The sequence below is a fragment of the Pteropus medius genome, unplaced genomic scaffold (assembly GCF_902729225.1).
Source record: "Pteropus medius unplaced genomic scaffold, Ma_sr-lr_union100, whole genome shotgun sequence".
NCBI classification, from domain to species: domain Eukaryota; kingdom Metazoa; phylum Chordata; class Mammalia; order Chiroptera; family Pteropodidae; genus Pteropus; species Pteropus medius.
In genome coordinates this window covers 123,326-134,965 of record NW_024349105.1, presented here as the reverse complement: position 1 = coordinate 134,965, position 11,640 = coordinate 123,326, and the positions used below count along the sequence as shown (strand labels likewise).

The 11,640-nt window shown below is 45.2% G+C and overlaps 1 gene segment (V, D, J or C); it reads right to left on the bottom strand.

Annotated features, from left to right (window-relative positions):
* Positions 1-703: 703 nt before the first annotated feature.
* On the bottom strand, positions 704-10,168 carry LOC120616866 (immunoglobulin lambda variable 3-9-like). The segment is given in 3 exon segments: positions 704-1,172; positions 1,565-1,633; positions 10,158-10,168. Coding segments are annotated over 2 exon segments (471 nt in total).
* Between the last annotated feature and the right edge of the window lie 1,472 nt (positions 10,169-11,640).

The window sequence follows — 11,640 nt, the reverse complement described above, 5'->3', positions numbered from 1 at the left end:
TAGGTGAGAACCAGAGCACTGTGGGTGTATAGTGGCTTCCTCTGTCCTGCTGACCATCTTGGCAACAGCTGACCTCTTAGACTCACCTCGCCGGAAGCAGAAGCTGAGATGGTGCATTGCGTGGGCAGGAAATCAGGAAGAGGTGAGGAGGTGAGACCGGGCAGAAGGAGGAGGTGACCCCCACGAGGTTACACATGAGGCCTCAGATTCGTCCAGGGAGCTCTTAAGCTGGCATGTTTTCGTCACCCTAATTGAGGCAGTGCATTGGCAACTGGGAGTCACTACACTGACCTCTCTGAGAAGAGTATGAACCTGGGGGACCATTTTCTGAACCTACAGCACTTCCCAACGAGGGCACCGATGAGAACCGCCAGGGTCCCCGGCAAAGGCGCGTGGGCGGTGAGCTCACAAGAGGGATCTGCGTGGACAGCACAGTGTTCTGCTCCACTCAGTATCTCAAACTGTCCTGTGGCTTCGGAAGCTCAGCTGAGCTGGGCAATTGTGGGGTCTTATCCTGATCAGTAGGGTGAAGGAGGGTCCAGTGATGACCATACGGAAAGGCCAGGTCATTGACCACTGGACAAATATCTTCCTCTGTTTTTCCTTCCACTCAAGCCATCTGTCCCCAATTCACACTCAGGGCCTGACAACACCATGACAGCCTGGTCCAGCCAGCCCTGAATCTACTCCTGGTCCACCTTAGGCAGAGATGGCTGAGGGCGGAGTGAGAATGTGTAGCCAGGAATCTCAGATCGAGGGCCCTGGGCCAGACCTGTTCACGGCTTTGTCTGCAGTTCTTGAGGGACCAGAGGATAGTGTGACACAGACCGGGAAGGGGGTTTGTGTCTCACTTCCCCATCTGCTTGTGTCACTGTGAGCATTACTACTGTCCCACACCTGACAGTAATAGTCAGCCTCGTCCTCGGCCCGGGCCCCGCTGATGGTCAGGGTGGCTGTGTTCCCTGAGTTGGAGCCTGAGAATCGGTCAGGGATCCCAGAGGGCCGGTTGTTATCATTATAGATTACCAGCACAGGGGCCTGGCCTGGCTTCTGCTGGTACCAGTGAGCGCTTTTTCTTCCGATATTGTTTCCTTCACAGGTGATCCTTGCTGTCTGTCCTGGAGCCACGGACAGTGAGGGTCGCTGAGTCAGCTCATAGGACACCACGGAGCCTGCAAGAGAGAAAAGGAGAGGGGGGCGTCCAGAACTGAGTCTCATCTCCAGGAGATACAGTCTGCCTGGCCTGGACCAAGCTCCAGAGTTTCATTAGCCCACAGGGTGCCCTAATATCCCTATCTATTCTAACCGCTTCGGCCCTAGGGCCTGACTGCAGGATGGAGCTTCTGCAATGAAAAGCCCTTCATGCCATGGCAGGTGCAGCCCTTCAGGGCTCACACAGAGCCAGTGAGCACAGTGGCTTATTTCAGCCCAGCCCAGGCCCTCATCCTGTAGCAGAGTCATTCGCATCCTGTCCCCACTGGCAGCTCCCTACTGAGATCAAAGACTGGGCCTGGCCTATCCTGAGCTGTAAGGCAGAGGTTGGGTGTGAGCCTGGATGCAGCACCTGTGAAGTGAGCAAGGAGGCCAAGGAGGAGAGGGGTCCAGGCCATGGTAGAAGCAGCTCAGTTCTGCTCTCTGGGCCTGAGACTGGGCAGGTTTCCTCCCAGGCTTCTCTTATCCCCTTGCTGGAGAGAGCTGCTGGGTATGCAAATCAACTCGGGTCAGGGGTGCTGCCTGAGGAGCTTGTGGTTTCAGTGAGGAGCTCTGCCTCAAGGGACACAGAAAGGGGAAGAGCGGTCCCTGCAGACCCCACCCTTAGCCCAGGGATTCTGATCCACTGTCTGGTGCCATAGTCTGGGGCTGACACATCTACCACAGACTGTCTCATGGCCTCAGCCCCGGGATGATCTGGTCCCTGAGAGTTAGAGGTGAAATGTCAGCATTTTCTGAACACATTATAGAATGGTGACTATAGAGGTGACCATAGGAGCCTTAGGTCAGTGCAGTGTCCCACCCAGATCACAGACTATGAGCATCAGAACCTGAGCTCATTCCCACCTTGCCCAGTGTGCACAGACTGTTTAGGAGCCACTGAGGTGCTGTGAGTTTCTGTGCTTGGTGAGAGCTCCTGGGGCAGGTCGTAGATGCTGAGCCTCTGTACCTCAACCCTAACGCAGTGTGCACAGGGACAGATCCTGTTGCTGAGAAAAGATGAAGAGGAACAGAATTTTAGCACGAATGGAGTGGGCTGGAGAGGAATGAAATATCCGGACCTACGCTAGAGAACAGGCGGAGTCTACATAAACACATCTGACAGACATGCAGTCAGAAGTTTACATAAAAGATGGTAGTGTAGAAAACATACATTTTTTTTCCAGGTCTGAGGTGATGGTTAACAACCCTCCTGCATGTTCAAACCCCTTACACCCAGGCCCACCCCAGCTCCAGATGTCTCTGCCAGGTGGTCTCTGCTGCCCTCTGATGGCCGCTAACAACCGGCTGTGTTGATGCAGTGGCACCCATGCTTGGTACAGTCGTTTGTAAATTCAGAACCTACGATTCAGGTTCTGACTCCCTGACCCATGGACTGCTGGCCCAGGGGAGAAATTACTGTCTTTTATGTGACCCCTGCTTTTCTCAATGCCAAGCACTGGAATGTCAGATCACCCATGAAAATACGATCAGGTTCATTTAGAGGAGGAGGGGGCAGGACTTACCTAAAGCATCACTGCATATATCTCTGGGGTGGTGGGTGGACATGGGTGAGAATCCGAGTCTTGGAACAGGGAACACAGGACTCAGTGGCTGCCTCTCACTGGTGCCATCTGCTGGTGTAGGGCTCACAGAGGGCAGTGCAGGCTACTGTTCTAAGACAGAGACAGGAGAACACTCACCCAACAAACATTGATTCAGACCCACTTTGTCTGACACACATTCCATCCTGGGAATCACTTGAACGGGACCATTGTGTGCTTGGGGCAGCATAGAGAACACACCTGTTTTATTGACACAGCAAGGAGACCCCCCACCTTCTCTCTGTGTCTTGTCTTCCATATTTGTTTCATGGCCATTCAATTGCTAATCTCAGACCCCTATTGGCCAGGATTAATCTTGTGGCACAGTGTTGGTCCATAGATGTGTCAGTCAGCTGAGCTTCTTTCCAAGAAACTTTCGCTCTTGTGACATAAATAAACAGAGTAGATTTATGCAGTGCCTTTCCTCTGGAACCTGGATGGGATAGCTGGAGCTGCAGCAGCCATCCTGAGCTCTGTCTTCAAAAAGAATGAAAGTGAAGCCTTTGTAGTAGTGATGGTGGACCAGATAGTGAGAAAGATCTGAGACCTCACTGGATAGCTGAAGATCTGGAGCACAACGAACTGACTCTAGACTTATTATTGCAGGAGAAAAATAAGCTCTTGTCTGTTCATGCCTCTGATCGTCATGTGTGTGTTCTTGCATTCAAAATATTTCTGAATAATGAGAGTAATAATTAGCACACATCAGTCCATCACACCAAATCATGATAAGGGAATAATTGTGTGGGTCTTGGTGAAGTGCAGATAATTGGTCGATACCGGGCAAAAAATGACAGGCAGCTACCATGCGGTGAGAGGCTGAAGGAGGCCTCTCTGGTGAGCTGTCACTGGATCTCTGTCAGGATGGGAAGATGAACAAGGAACAGGAAGTGTGTTTGGGGAGAGTGGAGTCAGTGCCCTGTGGGGAGCATCTGGTTGATCTGAAAATGAAAGACAGTGATAAAATTTTATTTTCCTTTCTCTTTTGAAAGATACTGTCCATTGGGTGAGGACTTAAAAGTAGACAGAGTTTTTGTTGTTTTCATTGTGTTTTGTTTTTGCTTTTATTATTCTGGAGACATCGCTCTACTCTCTTCTATATGTGATGTTTGGTAGGTTAGTCGACTCTGCTTACTCTGCTCCCTCTCTGTATGGAACCTGTGTCCTCTCTCTGACTGCTTTTATGACTGTCCATTCGATGCTGGTTTAAGAAATTTGATTATGATGCGATGATGAGCTTCCTTCCCTAAAGGGTCTGATTCCTTCTTCAAGAGCCCATCTTGGTCCCCAGGCAGCCTGGTCTCTCCTGTAACCTAAGTTCCTCCCTCTGGGGTCACTGCGGGGAGCCATGCACACGGTCCCCAGAGTTCTTCCTGACCCACTGCACATTCTGTAGTGTCCCGTGTGAATATCACCATAGTGTACATGTCCAAAGTCAACACTTTGTCGGGCCCTGTGCACAATGTCACCTTCAGAGGTGAGTGTAAATAACTGTGACAAAAGTTGTTTTTAAATGAGGTACTGTTGTTTTTTATATCTGGGAGTCTGATCGAAATACTTTTATTTTCTTCATGTCCTCACTTAACATGGTCAATTATTCCTACTTAATGTGGATGCAGCACAAAAAGAAAAACAAAAAAAACAGTTTTACCTGAATATGCAGCCTCCTGCTTGTCCTACGGATTTCAGACATGCCAATCAGAGAGTTGCATGAGCCAACTCCTTAAAATCTCAATCCATGTATTTATTTACCGCAGGATATTAGCTAGACTACATAGGTAAGTTTCTCTACATGGACAAACATCTATATTCATATACATATCTGTGTCTATATGTGTATCTCTATCTAAATCTGTAACCGTATTCATATGCATATACATGCCTATACCCATATCTATATACACATCCATATCCATATCTATGTCTATCTCCTATCGGTTCTGTTTCTCTGGAGGACACAACAAACAAACCTGATTCGCTATGACTTAGTTGTTCAAGGTTTATTTTAATGGTAACTTATCCAGCACTAACTTGTCCAGGTCCACCTTGCCGTGATGTCATGTCACTTCACATAGAGGATGAGAATATCTTTACATGTTTTTCCACCACCAACGGTTACGTTATCACTGTCATAAATTTGATTTAGATATTCATTAAAAACCACTGCATATTGTTATTAATTTTTGATTTACACACGATGACGTTAATTATGGACATTAACATAAGGCAGACGATTCTCTATTTATCCATGTAGTGACCGTATGTGACGCTTTACGTTCACTGTGTAGATGGACATTTCTATCTGGCATCATCTTCCTTCTGTCTAAGGTGCCTGTTCCTATTTTTTCTTGATGTTCTACTGGCGATAAATTCTGTAAGTTTCTGCATGTTTGGAAAAGTTTTACTTTGCTTTCACGTTTGAAGGATAGTTTCACTTCATAAATACAAGGTTTAGAGATTTTTCTTTAAAAATTATTTTTTAAAGCTTTTCTTTTCAGTGTTGTTGCTCCACCGTCTTCTTACTTCCTTCGCTTGAGTGTGAAATCTGCTTTTCCAATGAGGTTTATGCATCTGCATGTGAGTGACATTTGTTTCCTCTCTGGCTGTTTATAATATTGTCCCATGATCACTGGTTTTTGTGAATGTAATTATGAGTATCAGCATTGTTTTCTCATGGTTCCTGCTTTTGAAATCGGTAGATATTCTAGGATATTTCAGTCATTGTTTTCTTCAGTATTGAAACATTTGGGGCCATTGTTTCTTTAAGCATTTTTTCTATTCGCTCCCGTTTATCTTCTCTGCTCTGAGACTCCAACTACATGACTCTCAGGCTGCATGAAGTTGTCCTACAAATCACTGAGCCTCACTGCTCATCGCATTCAATCTTTTTATTTCTTCACTTTGTTTTGAATAGTTTCCAATTTGATGTCATTAAGTTCACCAAACTCTTCTTCTGCAGTGTCTAAACTGTTGCAAATCTCAACTGTGCATTTTTAAACTTCAACATGACAGCTTTCATCTCTGAAAGGTGAGATGGGGTGTTTTTTAAATGTAGTTGAAGTCAGCACTTAACATATTCAATCATTCCACTAACGCTTTAAACAAAAGGACTACTTGTGCAGTATTCATTTCATGTACTATCTCCCAGTGAACCCTCTGCAGAACAAGTCTGGAGGGCACGGAGGACAGGACCGCCTGGAGATGTCAGATCTGGGAACCTGGGCCAGACGTGTCATGTCTCACCCTCTGAGGGCTGGAGGAGAATGTGACAGTGATGGGGAAGGGAATCTGTGTCTCACTCGCCCATCTGCCTATGTCACTGTGTGTTTCATCACTGGCAATATCCACACCTCATAGTAACAGTCAGCCTCGTCCTCAGCCCAAACCCCACTGATGGTCATGGTGGCTGTGTTCCCTGAGATAGAGCCAGAAAATCGGTCAGGGATCCCTGAGGGCTGGTTGCCAAAATAATAAGTGACTTGTACAGAGGCCTGCCCTGGCTTCTGCTGGTACCAGTGCACATAATTTACATTCTCAGTGATATCTGTAGAACAGATTATCCTGGCCGTTTGTCCGAGAGCCATAGACACTGAGGGTGGCTGGATCAGCTCATAGGAAACCAGGGAGCCTGCAAGAGAAAAGAGGAGAAAGGGCTGAGGATGAAGGGCCCGGTCCCAGGGGTTCCAAATGAAGTCCTGTCTAGGCTGAGACCAGGGTTTGGCAGAGCTCTAGCTCAGGGTCCTCTGGGGGCTGAGATGTAGGCAGAGCCTTGGGGACAGCACCTGTGTTGAGAATAAGGAAGGGGAACCGGTACAGGGTCCAGGCCATGGTAAGGTCTCCTCAGACCTCTGTCTCCTGAGACCTCACAGAACCTCTCGCCTTCCCCAGGCCCCTCTTATTTTTTTCTCAGCCCTTTGGGAGTGGTGATGGTTTAGAGCTTATGCAAATGTACACATCAGTTTCTTTTTTCTTTTTTTCTTTATGCCTACAGCACCTGGTCTTCCAAGGTGGTCTCCCATCCAAGTACTAACCAGACCTGACCCTGCTTTGCTTCTGAGATCTACAAGATTGGGCCTGTTCGGGATGGCAAGGCCACAGACTCATCTGGGTTTCTTAAGGGAGGAGTTAGCAGATTTCATTCTCACCAGCTATAGAGGGCAGGGCAGGTGACTGAGGAGGAAGGAGTAGTTTCCCAGCTGCTTCTAAGCTGCTTCTAAGGAAATCAACCGTAGACTCTACCTTTTCTGATCACAGTCACCTTCCTGGAGTGCAAAAACATGGCCACTGTCCCAACCCTTCTGACCTGCAATCTGTCCTAAGCTGGCTCAGCACAGCTGTCGGCCTTCCAGGAGCCTGGCCATGGGCTGACCTGGACCCACTGCAAGATAAGTACAGGGACTTTAGGACACTTTCACCTCCTAGCATCACCCAGGCTGAGCTCAGGGTCAGGGCCAGGCTCAGGGTCCCATGGGGCTAAGTCTGGAGAAAGGGCCTGAGAGGTAGCATTGGAGTAAACAGGAAGGAAGACGAGCAGGAGACGGTTCTTGGTCATGCTGGGGATACCCTCGAGCTCTGATTCATGAGACCACGGCTACATGTGGTCCCAGCCTCCCTCACACACACACACTCATCCCTGTGAATACGCTCCTTCTCAGGCTGATGGAGAGAACTGTATAGGCTTCTGTGTGGAGTGTACAGTTCTGGTCCATATGGATTTCTATTTGCCTCTTACTGATAGCTCATAGGGGAGGGATTGTCACTCTTTTTTGAAAAATCTTAAAGTGTATAGGGAGAGGAGGGCCTTTTTATAGCTGTTACTCGTGAAATGAGGATTATGTTATCCTTTTTTTTTTATGGCAAAGGGAACATAATATGAACTTTTCCTTTTTTTTATGGCAAAGGGAACATAATATGAACTTTTCCTTTTCATCATTTTAAACTGTACACCTCATCTGTCTACATGCTCTGTGTGACAACCGTAAAAGATTTGTCCAACACGGGGAGCAGAATTTGGGCAGCAAACTTAACTGGAACTTGCACTGAGATTTTTGGGTTTTTTATTGACTGTAGGTTTCTTGTCTGCAGCCTCTGATTGGGTGTTGCTTTGAAATTCAATCTGAAAATCTGTGCCTTTGAATTGTGGTGTTTAGACCATAGCTTGAATATGATTAGTAATATAGTTTAATAACATCATCTAGCTAGATTTTTATTCATTCCATCTTTTCCATGTTCTCTTTTCCTCATTTATCTCTGTTTTTTTTTTATTAATTGATCCTCTTTTGTGATTCCATTTTATGTCCATTTTAGTATTAGTTATAAATCTTTGCGATGTTTTTGTCTGTAACTTGGGAAAGTCTCCATTCAGGTGATATTATATCACGTTACACGATGTATGGAACTTTTTATTTCTGTCTGTTTAAGGTTTTTTATTTTTCATTTTGCAGTCATTGTCATACATGTTACTTTTACCTACCTTATAAATTCTAGCATACATATTTGTTATATTTATCTTTTGATATTGAATTAATTTTTAAAGATGTTTAAATAATAGAGTCTTAATGTTGGTTCTTTGAGTCAGCGTTTCTAAGGTTTACTTTTATTTTTGCTGATTAATACTTTTTCCACGATCCTTTCTTCTGCCTGAAGGGTGCCCGTTACTATTTCTTGCATTAAAATTCTGCTGATGATTAATACTGCCAGTTATAGTGCATCTGAAAATTTTAATTTAGTTTAATAGTTTATTTGGTCCTGTGACTCACTGATTCTCTTTTCATTTATAAAGTCTTTTTCTCTGTATGTGTTTTATTTGCGGTCTCTGTTGCTTTGTCTTCAAGTTCAAGAATCTCTTCTTCTGCAGTTTTGCATCTGCTGTTCATCTCTACCCTTGTATTCTTCATCTGAGACATGGAGTTTTCATCTCTAGATGTTTGATTGGGATCTTTCTATGTTCTTCTCTGTCTTCTTTTTACCTGTTTTCTCATTCAGACTAAATTTGAACTCAAGACTGGAACTGCAACTGTTCCTTAAATATCCAGGCTCCTCACCAGGCTTTGGACCATGCGTTTCAGATACACCAGCCCCACAATTGCATGAGCTATTGCTTAAATTACCTCCCTCTCTCTCTCTCGCTCTCTGCCTCGCACCCTTCTTACCTCCCTCCGTCTCTGCCTCTGTCACTCTGTCTCTGTCTCTGTCTCTGTCTCTCTTTCTCCCCGCTTTCTCTCTCATCTGTATACTTTTACAAATATAGGAACGTATTGTTATTTTTTTCCTTTTGGACAACTGACTACATTTTATAGACATTAACAAATAAAAATATTTCTATATTTACCCATGCAGTTACCATATCTAATGTTTTATATTTCTTAGTACAGATTCACATTTCTGTATCATTAAACAGAAAAGAGAACACAGTAACGGGGTGTCCGTTACTGTTTCTGCTGATCAGACCCGCCAGTGATCAATTCTAGAAGATTTAGCACTTTGATAATGTAGGATATTGCTTTCTTTTTTTGAATGATATTTTCACTGGGTAAAGAATTCAAAGTTGACAGTTTTTTTTGTTTTTTGATTTTTTTAGTATTTTAAAGACGTTGCTCCACAATCTACTTGCTTGCTCTTTAATGAGAAATCTGATCTTATCATGAGCGTCGTCCCTCTGTACACAGAGTGTGTTTTTTCTCTGGCTTCTTTTAACAGCGTCTCTTCATCACTGATTTGTAGCAATTCCACAAGGTGTGTGTTGGAGCCACTTCCATGTTTCCTGAGGCTGAGGTTCGTTGAGTTTCCTGGATATATTTGTTTACGGTCTCAGCAAAATTGGAAAATTAATGCCTATCATTTCTTCCAATACTTTGTCTATTTATCAACTCCGTCCTCTTCTTGTCTCCCTCAGGGGCCCAAATTACACAGTATTTAGGCTGCATGAAATTCTCCTACACTACCTGAAGCTTCATCAGGTTTTCAGCCTTTTTTCTTTCTGTGTTTCATTTTGAATAGTTTCATTCACCATGTCATCAATTTCACTGATTTCTTTTGAGCATTTAATATGACATCAGTCTCATTCAGTGTTTTTTTTAAATCTCACACCATGTATTTCATCTTCATGAAATTATTATATATTTTTAGAATGTCTTTAATTCCTGTTCCTAATGTGTTCAATCTTACCTCTACCTAAGCAAAAAGAAAAAAAAGAGATATAATTAAAATGATTGTTTATGTATCCTTGGTTGGTACAGCTTCTACAGAGCTGCTGAGGGCTGGGAGGAGGGGGAAGCCTGGAATCTGAGATCTGGGGACCTGGACCAGACCTGCTCATAGAATTGTCTATAATCCTTCTGGGTTTGCAGGAGTGTGTGACACAGATGGGAAGACAGTTTCTGTCTCACTTCCCCATCTGCCTGTGTCACTGTGAGCTTTATCACTATCGTCCCACACAGAACAGTAATAGTCAGCCTCGTCTTCAGCTTGGATTCCACTGATGGTTAGAGTGCTCGTGTCCGCTGAGAGAGGTCCAGAGAACCGGTCAGGGATTCCTGAGGGCCGCTTATTTTCATCGTAGATGACCAGCACGGGGGCCTGACCAGGCTTCTGCTGGAACCAGTCGGGATAATATTTTTTTACACTCTCTCCCTGGCAGGTGATCCTGGCTGTCTGTCCAATGGCTACAGACACTGCTGGTGGCTGAGACACATTAGAAGAGGCTGCAGAACCTGTAAGAGAAGAGAGGAGAGGTGAGTGTGAGGGTGAGGGTCTCATTCCCAGAGGGCGCACACCCTGCAGCATTCCCCGTGCTGAGCTGAACATCAGGGCCAGGCTGCTCCCTGGTTTCCCTGGATGCTGAGTTTAGGCAGAAGCACCTGTGCAGAGAGTGAGCAGGGGGAGCAGAAGGGTCCAGGCCATAGTGGAGATACCCAGCCTCTGCCTATGTGCCCTTAGCTGGGATGTGGCACCCAGGCTGCTCTTATTCTCTGTAAGAAGGAGTCCTCATGCAAATCCACTTCCTCCCTCCTTGTGGCCTTATTGAGTATCTCCTTGCTGAGCAGAATAGGACTCTGATTATAGGAGGCTGTGAAGTGAGCTCTAATCACGAGGCCTGTGCCAGGTTACCAGAACTGTCAGTTTTGGTGAGTGAGACAGTGCTGACCCCTGATTTAGTACCTGCACACACACCTCTGGCTAGCCCTGAGCCTCTACCCTGGGCTTGTGGAGACCCCTCAGTCCTCCTCTCTAGTGAAGAGGTCATCCATGAAGCTGAGGGGAGTGCTTATAGGGGCAGTGGTCACGCTGGTGGATGAGAGGGCAGATTCCATGGTTAGACACAGTGAAGTTGGTCATGGACCTCGCAGGTAATCTTTTTTATTATGTCTTAGAATAAAAACCATAAAAGAACTTTGGGATCTAGAGTAAGGCAAAAATTCTTGATGACACCAGATGCATGATTTGTAAAAGGAAAGATTAATACATTGGACCACAACAAAGTTAATATTTGGCTTTGCAAAACTGTCTAAAAAAGATACAAAACAGCTAGCAGAAAGAACCAAATAGCCCTTAAACAACTAGTGTTCAGAGTATAAAAGGAACTCTCCAAAGTAAACAGTAAAAAGACAACAAAATGCAATGCATTGAGAACATGAAAAAGAGATGAGAACAGAGATTTTGTGGAAGAGAATCTAGAGTGACGGCAATGAGGACATGGGAAGCTATTCATCCTTAGCTATTAGTGAAATGCAAATGAAAAGCACAGTGCAGTATCTCTACACGCCTATCAGAATGGCTAAAGTCCAATAGAGACGACAGCCAGTTCCGGCAAGAATGGGGAAATCCAAGGTCACTCATGCACAGC